The sequence below is a fragment of the Scyliorhinus torazame genome, chromosome 11 (assembly GCF_047496885.1).
Source record: "Scyliorhinus torazame isolate Kashiwa2021f chromosome 11, sScyTor2.1, whole genome shotgun sequence".
NCBI lineage: Eukaryota > Metazoa > Chordata > Chondrichthyes > Carcharhiniformes > Scyliorhinidae > Scyliorhinus > Scyliorhinus torazame.
Window position 1 is genome coordinate 243084048 of NC_092717.1, and position 12889 is coordinate 243096936.

The window sequence follows — 12889 nt, forward strand, 5'->3', positions numbered from 1 at the left end:
GCGTGTCCGAACAGTGGCTGGGGATGGTGCGAAGGTCACTCTCTCTCCCAGACTCTCTTTCACACTCCCTCTCTCCCTCCCTTTCACACTCCCTCTCTCCCTCCCTTTCACACTCCCTCTCTCCCTCCTTTTCACACTCCCTCACTCCCTCCCTTTCACACTCCCTCTCTCCCTCCCTTTCACACTCCCTCTCTCCCTCCTTTTCACACTCCCTCACTCCCTCCTTTTCACACTCCCTCTCTCCCTCCCTTTCACACTCCCTCTCTCCCTCCCTTTCACACTCCCTCTCTCCCTCCCTTTCACACTCCCTCTCTCCCTCCCTTTCACACTCCCTCTCTCTCACACTCTCCTTCCCTCTCTCTCTCTCTCTCTGTCTCAGGCAGGGAGGGGGGGGGGGGGGGACCAGCGGTGCGCATGCGTCCCGGCCCCGCCGCGCCGGCAGCTCCCGCCCGCCCGGGTGACAATGGCGGGAATCGCTGCGAGCGGCGGGAGGGCGGCGCCGGGCGGCCCGGCTGCCCCGCACTTGCGCCTCTGTTCCCGGCCGCGCCGGCGGGCGGAGGAGGCGGCGGCAGCAGCAGCGGCGCAGAGCCCGGCGGGAGCGCAGAGCCCGGCGCAGAGCCCGGCGGGAGCGCAGAGCCCGGCGGGAGCGCAGAGCCCGGCGCAGAGCCCGGCGGGAGCGCAGAGCCCGGCGCAGAGCCCGGCGGGCGGGCTGAGCCGGAACACGCGGCTGGCCACCCGCTACGCGGTGAAGATTTTCCGGGACTACCTGGGCGAGAAGCGGCAGCCGGCGCAGTTCGAGCGGCTGGACAAGGCGGGCCTGTGCCGGGCGCTGCGCTCCTTCTACTCCGAGGCCCGGTGCCGGAGCGGCCGCCACTACAGCAAATCCTCGCTCATCAGCATCCGCTCCTCCCTCAACCGGCACCTCAACCGCCCGCCCGGCCGCCCGCTCGACCTCAGCAAAGACCCCGAGCTCCGGCCCGCCAACCTGGCGCTGGCCGCCGCCGCCCGCGAGCTGGAGGAGCGGCAACCGCAGAGACAGACCGTCAGCAGGTACCCCCCCCCCCCCCCCTGAACCCTTACCCCCCCCCCTGAACCCTCACCCTGACCCCCCCTGAACCCTTACCCCCCCCCCCCCCCTGAACCCTTACCCCCCCCCCTCCGCACTGACCCCCCCTTCACCCTGACCCCTCCCCTTCACCCTGACCCCCCCCCTTCACCCTGACCCCTCCCCTTCACCCTGACCCCCCCCCTCCGCACTGACCCCCCCCCCTCCGCACTGACCCCCCCCCCTCCGCACTGACCCCCCCCACTGCCCCCTCACCCCCCCACTGCCCCCTCACCCTGCCCCCCCCCGCACTGCCCCCCCCCTCACCCCCCCCGCACTGCCCCCCCCCTCACCCCCCCCCGCACTGACCCCCCCCGAACCCTCACCCCCCCCTCCCGCACTGCCCCCCCCCCCCACTGACCCCCCCTTCACCCTGACCCCCCCTTCACCCTGACCCCCCCTGAACCCTTACCCCCCCCCGAACCCTCACCCCCCTGAACCCTCACCCCCCCCCCCACTGCCCCCCCCGCACCGCACTGACCCCCCCCCCCCCGAACCCTCACCCCCCCCCGCACTGCACTGCCCCCCCCCCGAACCCTCACCCCCCCCCCCCCCGCACACTGCACTGACCCCCCCCCGAACCCTCACCCCCCCCCCCCACACTGCACTGACCCCCCCCCGAACCCTCACCCCCCCTCCCGCACTGCCCCCCCCACTGACCCCCCCCTCACACCCCCCGCACTGACCCCCCCTCACCCTCACCCTGCTCCCCCCGCACTGACCCCCCCTCTCACCCTGACCCCCCCTCCCGCACTGCCCCCCTCACCCCCCCCGCACTGACCCCCCCCCGAACCCTCACCCTGCCCCCCCCCCGCACTGACCCCCCCCTCTCACCCTGACCCCCCCCTCTCACCCTGACCGCCCCCCTCTCACCCTGACCCCCCCCCTCCCGCACTACCCCCCCCCCCACTGACCCCCCCCTGAACTCACCCCCCCCCCCCTGAACCCTCACCCCCCCCCCCCCACTGCCCCCTCACCCCCCCCCCCCACTGACCCCCCTCACCCCCCCCCCCCTCCCGGCACTGCCCCCCTGAACCCCCCTCACCCCCCCCCCCCCGCACTGCCCCCCCCCCCCCCCCCGGCCACCCTCCACCCCCCCCCCCCCGGCCACCCTCCACCCCCCCCCCCCCCGGCCACCCTCCACCCCCCCCCCCCCCCCCCCCCCGGCCACCCTCCACCCCCACCCCCCCCCCCCCCCGGGCCACCGCCCCCCCCCCCCCCCCCCCCCGGCCACCCTCCTCCTCCCCCGGCCACCCTCCTCCTCCCCCGGCCACCCTCCCCCCCCCCGGCCCCCCTCTCGCCCCCCCCCCCCGGCCACCCTCTCTCTCCCCCCCCCCCCGAGGTACTGCCAGCTCCCTCAACAACCCCAACACCAAATTGCATCACCCTCTGCCACCCCACCTAGCTGCCACCCCCACCCACCTGCCCTATGCCACGCCTCTCCCCTCCCCTCTGCCTCTCCCAACTGCCTCCCCTCTTCTCTGCCACCCCCTCCTCTCTGCCACCCGCTCTTCTCTCTGTCACCCCCTCCCCTCACCTCTCTGTCACCCCTTCTCCTCTTTACCCATTCTCTGCCACCCACCCGCCTCCCTCCTCTCTGCCTGCCACCCACCCACAGATTATTATGCATGTGTTTTTTTTTGTATGTTAAAACATACACCGGCTTTTCATGTGTACTTCACTCATAACAATCGGGGACGATTCTGCAAAGTTATTTCTTTGATTCTGTTGCATCTGCAGTCAAAATGCTGCATTTGAACAGCAGGCCCACCTCCACCACCTGTATTTCTCCCCCCCCCCCCCCACCTCTATTTCTCCCCCCCCCCCCCCCACCTCTATTTCTCCCCCCCCCCCACCTCTATTTCTCCCCCCCCCACCTCTATTTCCCCCCACCTCTATTTCTCCCCCCCCCAACTTCTATTTCTCCCCCCCCCCCCCCAACTTCTATTTCTCCCCCCCCCCCCCAACCCAATGTTGGAACGTTTCAGAGCCATTGTGCATAAAAGTCGGGTAAGGGGACAGCAGGTGTTGAGGGGACTTTACTGTCACCCACCGGATGTTGTCGGGGTGGGGGGGGGGAATGTCTGGAACTCAACCGCCAGAAAAGGGCAACAGAGGCAGAAGCCCTGCCCCCCAATCACATTGTTAAAGACGTTTGGACAGGTGCACCTTGAGGTGCCGGCTCCCTGCAGGGCTACGAACCATAAGCTGTCATGTGGGATTGGCTTAGATATCTGCTTATCCACCAGCATGGATGCAGAGCGCCGAATGGCCTACTTCTGTGCTGTAAATGTCGATGATTGAAATTAGCCACAAAGTGCTTGAATTTGTCTGGGTGGTGCTTTTTTAAGCACCCCGAGTTAGTTGTGTGTGTGTATGGGCTGTCAATACACGCACGCGTGTAATAATATCTAACTGTTAAGTTTAGCCTGTGTAGTAACGCCCTAACTTTAACACTAATCATCCTCTACCTTGCTGAATCTAATTGATTCTGTGCCAGTATTTGACTGTGGTGCCTCCTTGGTAAACAGAGATGCTGATCACTAGTTTCCATAATAATCCAACTCGCTATTGTTTTATTTTTATTCTGCTCTTTTAGACAAAGTCCTTTTACATTTAATCTTTATTGTCACAAGTAGGCTTACATTATTAACACTGCAGTGAAGTTACTGCGAAAAGCCCCTAGTCGCCACATTCCGGCACCTTTTCGGGTACGCGGAGGGAGAATTCAGAATGTCCAATTCCCCTAACAAGCACGTCTTTCGGGACTTGTGGGAGGAAACCGGAGCACCCGGAGGAAACCCACCCAGACACGGGGAGAACGTGCAGACTCCGCCCAGACAGTGACCCAAGCCGGGAATCGAACCTGGGACCCTGGCGCTATGAAGCAACAGTGCTAACCACTGTGCTACCGGGCCGCCCTGATGGTTTTACACAGACACCAACAACTTTTCCAATTCACATTTAGTGATGTCGGTTTAACGGATTGGAATTTGGAGGGTACATTCCTTCCCTCGCTAAATAACACAAATTGCCATTTTTTTCAAACTGCAACATGAAATGCCGAATTAATCTGTATGCCTTGTCTGCAGGCGAGATGCAGAAACATAGATAGTTGGAGGCTAAATAGTTTGAGTATTTTCAGCAATTAATATAGATGAGAACCTCTCACCACCTACCGAGTTTTATAACCAGTCTTTAAATTGTTAATAGCTTAAGTCTCTCCCCTCCCCGAGTGGTGTCAAGAGAGAAAAATGCATCTTTTAAGTCCTTACAGGAATGTACAAGACAACATTTCAGGGTCACATTTATGGCAAGTAACGTACTGTGGGGGGTACAAATTGATAGTCATATAAATTATGTTGCCTACAAACTGGCTGACTGTTGATCTTTTACCAATGTCCCAGTGAAATCAGAGTATCGCAAGATTGTGATATGACAGCCCAGGCAAACTTTAGTTTTTCTGTTCTGACAATCAATAAGGTGCAATTATCGCCCAGATAAATGTGGGACAATGCGTGAAGTACCATGATTTCAAAGCATTCTTCCTTTTTAAACCCATTAGCACCTGAAATGAAATGAAAATGAAAATCGCTTATTGTCACAAGTAGGCGTCAAATGAAGTTACTGTGAAAAGCCCCTAGTTGCCACATTCCGGCGCCTGTTCGGGGGGGCTGGTACGGGAACCTGGCCAAATGCTTCTGTCCCACAAGAGCTGCCAAATGCAGATGTTTCTGGACATTCAGCGATGTGTGTCTGTCCATGCTGGCTATTTCAGGTGCTAATTGGTAATATGTAGAGCGTACTATTACTGCGGCCATGTCACCTTAGTGTACATCGAGAGGGTGGAGTAGTTTCGGCAGAAGCAAAATGCAAACCAATTTGCAATAAAGCGTTGTAATGTTTCATGATATATGCACCTTTTAACGTGAACATTACCTGGACCAGTGCAGGAAAATGAGATGGTGGTGGCCAGTATTGATTAGCACCTAGTGATTATCTTTTTTTTAATTAAAAAAAAAAAGAAATCATACTCATTTTTTTCCCCAACAATTACTGTATCATGTCGTCAAGACAAATCATATCGTGACATCCCTATCACCAGGTCCGACCTGAGGAAACTCTACACCTCCAGCACCTTCGATACGAACGCTCCTTTTGGATTGCTGAATAAGGTCTGGTTCGAGATCTGCATGTACTTCTGCACAAGGGGAAGGGAAAACCAGCGAGAACTGGAGGTGGGCTCCTTTGGCCTGGCCGACGATGAGGATGGGCGAAGATTTGTCTACTATAAAGCCTGTGGACCGTACCATAAATCTCGCTCAGTCACCTGGAGCAAGAAGAGAATGGTGAATGAGGAGGAGAACTTCCCTCGGATGTATGAGACGGGCACAGAGTTCTGCCCTTACGCAAGCTTTGTGAAGTATATTTCAAAACGTAACCCTCTCTGTAAAGCTTTCTTTCAAAGACCAAGGGATCATTGCAGTGAAAGTGATGTTACCTGGTACGAGAACAAAGCCATTGGCAAGAACTTGTTGGGCACGCGGATGCAAATGTTGTCCAAAGCTGCGAAGCTCTCCAAGACGTACACTAACCATTGTATAGGAGCGGTCTCCATAGCCACTCTGAGCAGCATTGCCGGTATTGGCAGCAGGTTGGTTACCCACAGATCCTCCCCGAGCACAATCGGGCCCCACCAGCGGCTCCAGCCGTCGTGCCCGTTCTCCCTGCAGAGCCGGGGTGGCGAGATCGTAGGGGTGAAAGTGGAGCACGTCATCACCCCTGCTCTTTACGAACCCGTGGACTCTGATGAACCTTGTCCACCTTCACCCAAAAGACCACGTTCTCGGCCCTCTGATGCCCTAGATTCCCAGACTGTGATTCCAAAGCGAAGCGACTCTCGGGAATCTATGCTTCAGGAATCCACTGGCGTGCTTGGAACCACTGCATTCGTAACCATATCAACGAACCAGGTAATGCTTTGCAATCGTAGGTTTATTAGAACATCTGAATTCTACCACTATCTTTTCAATTAGAAAACAATGCTGTGATATGTCATGTTTTATCAACGTTGCTGTCTAGATTTAAAGTAACCTAGGAGGTGAACGTGTATAATTATTTTAGGGCAAGCGGGGTTTTTTTTTAAAGTTGTAACTAGAGTATGAGATTGCTGTCATCCACTGCCTGAATTCAGTTTAATGTTGTCTCCAGGGGCACGTTCTGTTTGAAAGCCTATTCAGGAGCTTTAAGAATGTCATAAGTACTGTGTTACATTTTCGTAACGATCGGTAACTTGATCGGACAAACCTATTGCGATTTAAATTTGAATGAGTTTATATTTCTCCTTTGTCGTTCAGATTCATGCGAGAAGGACCTTTTTTTTTCTCTCTCCTTCTGGCCGAGAGATCTTGCATAGAAGCGGGAGCTGGCCATTCAACCCATCCAGCCCTGCTCTGCCGGGTGCCTCCGCTTCACTCGCCCACCCTTTTGGGGCGCGTCGGTTATCGGGGGTGGGGTGGGAATGTGGAGTCGTGGGGCCGCCGCTGGGTGAGCGCCGATCTTTTTGGAAGGGCAGAGCTGGGGCTGAATGGCCGACTCCCACTTCTCATTCGTATATCTCTGGCTGCCCTTGACGAGTAGACCTGCCCAGCAGCCACGCCCTTGGTGAGGGCAGGGGCTTACAGATTCTCACTCGGCTTTTCCGCATGGAAAATGCTTTGTTCGCTCGTTCTTGGTCTGTGGGCGTCGGCGGCACAGTCGGTGTTTATTACCCATCCGTAATTGCCCTCGAGGGTGCGGGTGGGCGTGAGCTGCCGCCTCGAATCACTGCAGTCCGTGTGGTGGGAGTGCACCTATTATACAGTGAAGTACCCCCCCCCCACCCACAAATGCATGGGAGGGGCATTAATTGAAAATCAGAATACTGCAGATGCTGGAAACCTGCAGTAATGGCGGGACATGCTGGAAATACCCTGCAGGTTGTGGCTGCCCCTCTGGAGGGGGCGGGGGGGGGGGTGAAGTTAACGTTTCCCGTTCCATTCGACGTGAAACGTTCACTCTGTCTCTCTGCCCGCAGGTGCTGCTGAGCGTTCACAGCATTTTCCTCTTTTTTTATTATTATTAATATGGAAAACTTATCATTTTACCATTTGAGACTTCCTGGAGCAGGGGAGAACGAAACAGCGATTTATTTGTTTTTCGAACACCGTTGACTGTGTGAGATTTTTACTGCAGGGTCCTTGGTTTTCGTATTTTAATAAATGTACCATGTCTATAAATAAATGCATATTTCTTTCTACAACAGAATAAATTCAGTCTATTCCTCTGTGCAGTAATTGATAACAAAACGATGAGAGGGGAACTGAGGTGAGTTTTTCTTTGCCCTATCGGGCTGCGCTACCCCAAATGGTAAGAGAGGCAAACCCCTCCCATCACAAACTTGGGAGAGACATTCGGCGGTGCTGTGACCTGCAGGGGCCGCCGACCAAGAGCTGGAACGTGGGATTAGATTGGGTTACTCGTGACCAGCCCAAACAAGAGGGGCCGAATGGCCTCCCCCTGTGCTGTGGCTTTTCGATGCTCCTGGATAATGTCAAAACAAAAAAAGAGAGAGACCTGCATTTTCATAGCGCCTTTCGTGGTTGATTTATAGAAGGGTGCTTACTGCTGAAACGAGGTAGCGATTTGCGCACGGTGCGATCCCGCAATGTGATAACGTGAACGGGAGGCAGGCCATTCAGCCCATCGGATCCGCTAATTAACAGGATCACAGCTGATCTGATGGTAAACTCATCTGAATCCCACCTACCCCCGATAACCTTTCACCTCCCCCCTGTTAATCACAAATCTATCCACCTCAGCCATAAAATATTCTAAATCTCTGCTTCCACCGCCTTTTGAGGAAGCGAGCTCCAGAGCCGAGCCTCATTCTGATTTTAAAAATTCTCCTTATTTCCCTTTAGGTGGGCGAATCCTTATTTTTAAGTCGTGATCTGTTTTTGTGGTAAGGGATAAACATTGGTCAGGGCACTAGGGATAACTCGCCTGTTCCTCCCCTTCAAAATAGTACAATGAGATCTTTTACATCAGCAGTGACTAAGCTTTTTACTTGCCGAACTACCTCTGTGTTTTCTTTTTTACCTGGGGCCAGTGAGCAGACTTCAGAAAGAGCAGACATGTCGTTCGCTCTCTCTCTCTCTCTCTCTCTCCTTTTCCACTCTTTAATAATAATCTTCATTGTCACAAATAGACTTACATTAACACTGCAATGAAGTTACTGTGAAAAGCCCCTCGTCGCCACACTCCGGCGCCTGTTCGGGTACACGGAGGGAGAATTCAGAATGTCCAATTCACCTAACAAGCACGTCTTTCGGCACTCGCTCTCTCTCTCCTCTCCCACCCTCCCTCGCTCTCTCTCCTCTCCTACCCACCAAAAGGGCACCCTACCTAGGCACACTTCCCCCACCCTATCCCCGAAAGAGCCGCGCATTCATTGTGGCCAATCCACCTAACCTGCACCTCTTTGGACTGTGGGAGGAAAACTGAGCAGCTGGAGGAAACCCACGCAGACACGGGGCGAACGTGCAGACTCCGCACAGACAGTGACCCAAGGCCGGATTCGATCCCGGGTCCCTGGCGCTGTGAGGCAGCAGACCTGAGCATTGTGCCACCATGGCATGTACCTTTGTGTGGGATCTTGCTGTGTATGATTTGTTTGCTGCGTTCCAACAAGGTCTGGTCTTCGAAATCGTAAGCATCGGCTGTAAGGTGCTTTGGGAAGTCTTTGGGTCGTGTGAGGTGCTACATCAATGCAATTTCCTCTTTCCCGACGCTTTCTGTGCTCGGTTTTGGGGAGGAGGTGGGGCTAAGCATCTATATCTTACGGCAGGCGCAAACAACTTTTCTGAGGCACACTCCGGACTGCATTCCACTTAAAAGAAATTTGCTTGTGTATCGTTCACCTGGGCTGGATTTGAAATTGGGGACCAGCCAAGGTTGTATTCTGTAGCTGATAGCACCTATCATTAAAGTCGCTCAATGCAGTCCTTGGACATGTGGGTGGGTTTTGAATGGGTTAAAATCAGGTCCATTGTCTCCGGCAGACTGCAAAGCATGAAATCAACTGAGCCAACCTGTGACTCTATTTGCAATCTTTGAATTGTGGTGTTTTTAGCATTTGAAGTCTGTTGTCTGGTATGTTATTTATCCATTGTAACAGTTTGGAGAGACGGTGGCGCAGTTGTGATGTCACTGGACTAATAATCAGAGGGCCCAGACTGATGGCCAATCCCGCCAAGATAATTAGTAAGAAAATCTGGAATATAAAGCTAGTAATGGTCTCCATGACGACGATTGTAGATTGTTGTAAGAACCCATCTGGTTCACTCGTGTCCTTTAGGGAAGGAAATCTGTCGTCCTTACCCGGTCTGGCCTACACGTGACTCCAGACCCACAGCAATGTGATTTACTCTTAACTGCCCCTCAAGGGCAATTAGGCATGGGCAATAAATGCTGCCCCTCTCTGAAATGATCTCGTAAGCCCCTCAGTTCATAGAACATAGAACACTACAGCGCAGTACAGGCCCTTCGGCCCACGATGTTGCACCGAAACAAAAGCCATCTAACCTACACTATGTCATTATCATCCATATGTTTATCCAATAAACTTTTAAATGCCCTCAATGTTGGCGAGTTCACTACTGTAGCAGGTAGGGCATTCCACGGCCTCACTACTCTTTGCATAAAGAACCTACCTCTGACCACTGTCCTATATCTATTACCCCTCAGTTTAAAGTTATGTCCCCTCGTGCCAGCCATATCCATCCGCGGGAGAAGGCTCTCACTGTCCACCCTATCCAACCCCCTGATCATTTTGTATGCCTCTATTAAGTCTCCTCTTAACCTTCTTCTCTCCAACGAAAACAACCTCAAGTCCATCAGCCTTTCCTCATAAGATTTTCCCTCCATACCAGGCAACATCCTGGTAAATCTCCTCTGCACCCGCTCCAAAGCCTCCACGTCCTTCCTATAATGCGGTGACCAGAACTGTACGCAATACTCCAAATGCGGCCGCACCAGAGTTCTGTGCAGCTGCAACATGACCTCCTGACTCCGGAACTCAATCCCTCTACCAATAAAGGCCAACACTCCATAGGCCTTCTTCACCACCCTATCAACCTGGGTGGCAACTTTCAGGGATCTATGTACATGGACACCTAGATCCCTCTGCTCATCCACACATCCAAGAACTTTTCCATTAGCCAAATATTCCACATTCCTGTTATTCCTTCCAAAGTGAATCACCTCACACTTCTCTACATTAAACTCCATTTGGGCAGCATGGTAGCATTGTGGATAGCACAATTGCTTCACAGCTCCAGGGTCCCAGGTTCGATTCCAGCTTGGGTCACTGTCTGTGCGGAGTCTGCACATCCTCCCCGTGTGTGCGTGGGTTTCCTCCGGGTGCTCCGGTTTCCTCCCACAGTCCAAAGATGTGCAGGTTAGGTGGATTGGCCATGATAAATTGCCCTTAGTGTCCAAAATTGCCCTTAGTGTTGGGTGGGGTTATTGGGTTATGGGGATAGGGTGGTGGTGTTGGCCTTGGGTAGTGTGCTCTTGCCAAGAGCCGGTGCAGACTCGATGGGCCGAATGGCCTCCTTCTGCACTGTAAATTCTATGAATACTCTATGAATTTGCCACCTCAGCCCAGCTCTGCAGCTTATCTATATCCCTCTGTAACCTGCTACTTCCTTCCACACTTATCGACAACACCACCGACTTTAGTATCGTCTGCAAATTTACTCACCCACCCTTCTGCGCCTTCCTCTAGGTCATTGATAAAAATGACAAACAGCAACGGCCCCAGAACAGATCCTTGTGGTACTCCACTTGTGACTGAACTCCATTCTGAACATTTCCCATCAACCACCACCCTCTGTCTTCTTTCAGCTAGCCAATTTCTGATCCACATCTCTAAATCACCCTCAATCCCCAGCCTCCGTATTTTCTGCAATAGCCTACCGTGGGGAACCTTATCACACGCTTTGCTGAAATCCATATACACCACATCAACTGCTCTACCCTCGTCTACCTGTTCAGTCACCTTCTCAAAGAACTCGATAAGGTTTGTGAGGCATGACCTACCCTTCACAAAGCCATGCTGACTATCCCTGATCATATTATTCCTATCTAGATGATTATAAATCTTGTCTCTTAGAATCCCCTCCAAGACTTTACCCACTACAGACGTGAGGCTCACCGGTCTATAGTTGCCGGGGTTGTCTCTGCTCCCCTTTTTGAACAAAGGGACCACATTTGCTATCCTCCAGTCCTCTGGCACTATTCCTGTAGCCAATGATGACATAAAAATCAAAGCCAATGGTCCAGCAATCTCTTCCCTGGCCTCCCAGAGAATCCTAGGATAAATCCCATCAGGTCCCGGGGACTTATCTATTTTCAGCCTGTCCAGAATTGCCAACACCTCTTCCCTACATACCTCAATGCCATCTAATCTATTTACCTGGAGCTCAGCATTCTCCTCCACAACATTATCTTTTTCCTGAGTGAATACTGACGAAAAATATTCATTTAGTATCTCGCCTATCTCTTCAGACTCTACACACAACTTCCCATCCCTGTCCTTGACTGGTCCTACTCTTTCCCTAGTCATTCGCTTATTCCTGACATACCTATAGAAAGCTTTTGGGTTTTCCTTGATCCTTCCTGCCAAATACTTCTCATGTCCCCTCCTTGCTCGTCTTAGCTCTCTCTTTAGATCCTTCCTCGCTACCTTGTAACTATCCATCGCCCCAACTGAAACTTCACACCTCATCTTCACATAGGCCTCCTTCTTCCTCTTAACAAGAGATTCCACTTCTTTGGTAAACCACGGTTCCCTCGCTCGGCACCTTCCTCCCTGCCTGACCGGTACATACTTATCAAGAACACGCAGTAGCTGATCCTTGAACAAGCTCCACTTATCCAGTGTGTCCAACACTTGCAGCCTACTTCTCCACCTTATCCCCCCCAAGTCACGTCTAATGGCATCTTAATTTCCCTTCCCCCAGCTATAACTCTTGCCCTGCAGTGTATACTTATCCCTTTCCATCCTTAACGTAAACGTCACCGAATTGTGGTCACTGTCCCCAAAGTGCTCACCTACCTCCAAATCCAACACCTGGCCTGGTTCATTACCCAAAACCAAATCCAATGTGGCCTCGCCTCTTGTTGGCCTGTCAACAAACTGTGTCAGGAAACCCTCCTGCACACACTGTACAAAAAACGACCCATCTAATGTACTCGAACTATATCTTTTCCAGTCAATATTTGGAAAGTTAAAGTCTCCCATAATAACTACCCTGTTACTTTCGCTCTTATCCAGGATCATCCTCGCCATCCTTTCCTCTACATCCCTCGAACTATTTGGAGGCCTATAGAAAACTCCCAACAGGGTGACCTCTCCTTTCCTGTTTCTAACCTCAGCCCATACTACCTCGGAAGATGAGTCCCCATCTAGCATCCTCTCCGCCACCGTAATACTGCTCTTGACTAGCAGCGCCACACCTCCCCCTCTTTTGCTTCCTTCTCTGAGCTTACTAAAACACCTAAACCCCGGAACCTGCAACATCCATTCCTGTCCCTGCTCTATCCATGTCTCCGAAATGGCCACAACATCGAAGTCCCAGGTACCAACCCATGCTGCCAGTTCCCCTACCTTATTTCGTATACTCCTGGCATTGAAGTAGACACACTTCAAACCACCTACCTGAACACTGGCCCCCTCCT

At 53.3% G+C, this 12889-nt stretch overlaps 1 protein-coding gene across 1 annotated transcript in view; it reads left to right on the forward strand.

Annotated features, from left to right (window-relative positions):
* Positions 1–448: 448 nt before the first annotated feature.
* Positions 449–12889, forward strand: part of LOC140385884 (uncharacterized) — a 75816-nt gene continuing 63375 nt past the window's right edge. Inside the window, 2 exon segments of the mRNA XM_072468497.1 lie at positions 449–1050; positions 5211–6078. Coding sequence (XP_072324598.1) covers positions 464–1050; positions 5211–6078 — 1455 coding nt within the window. The 5' untranslated portion in view covers positions 449–463.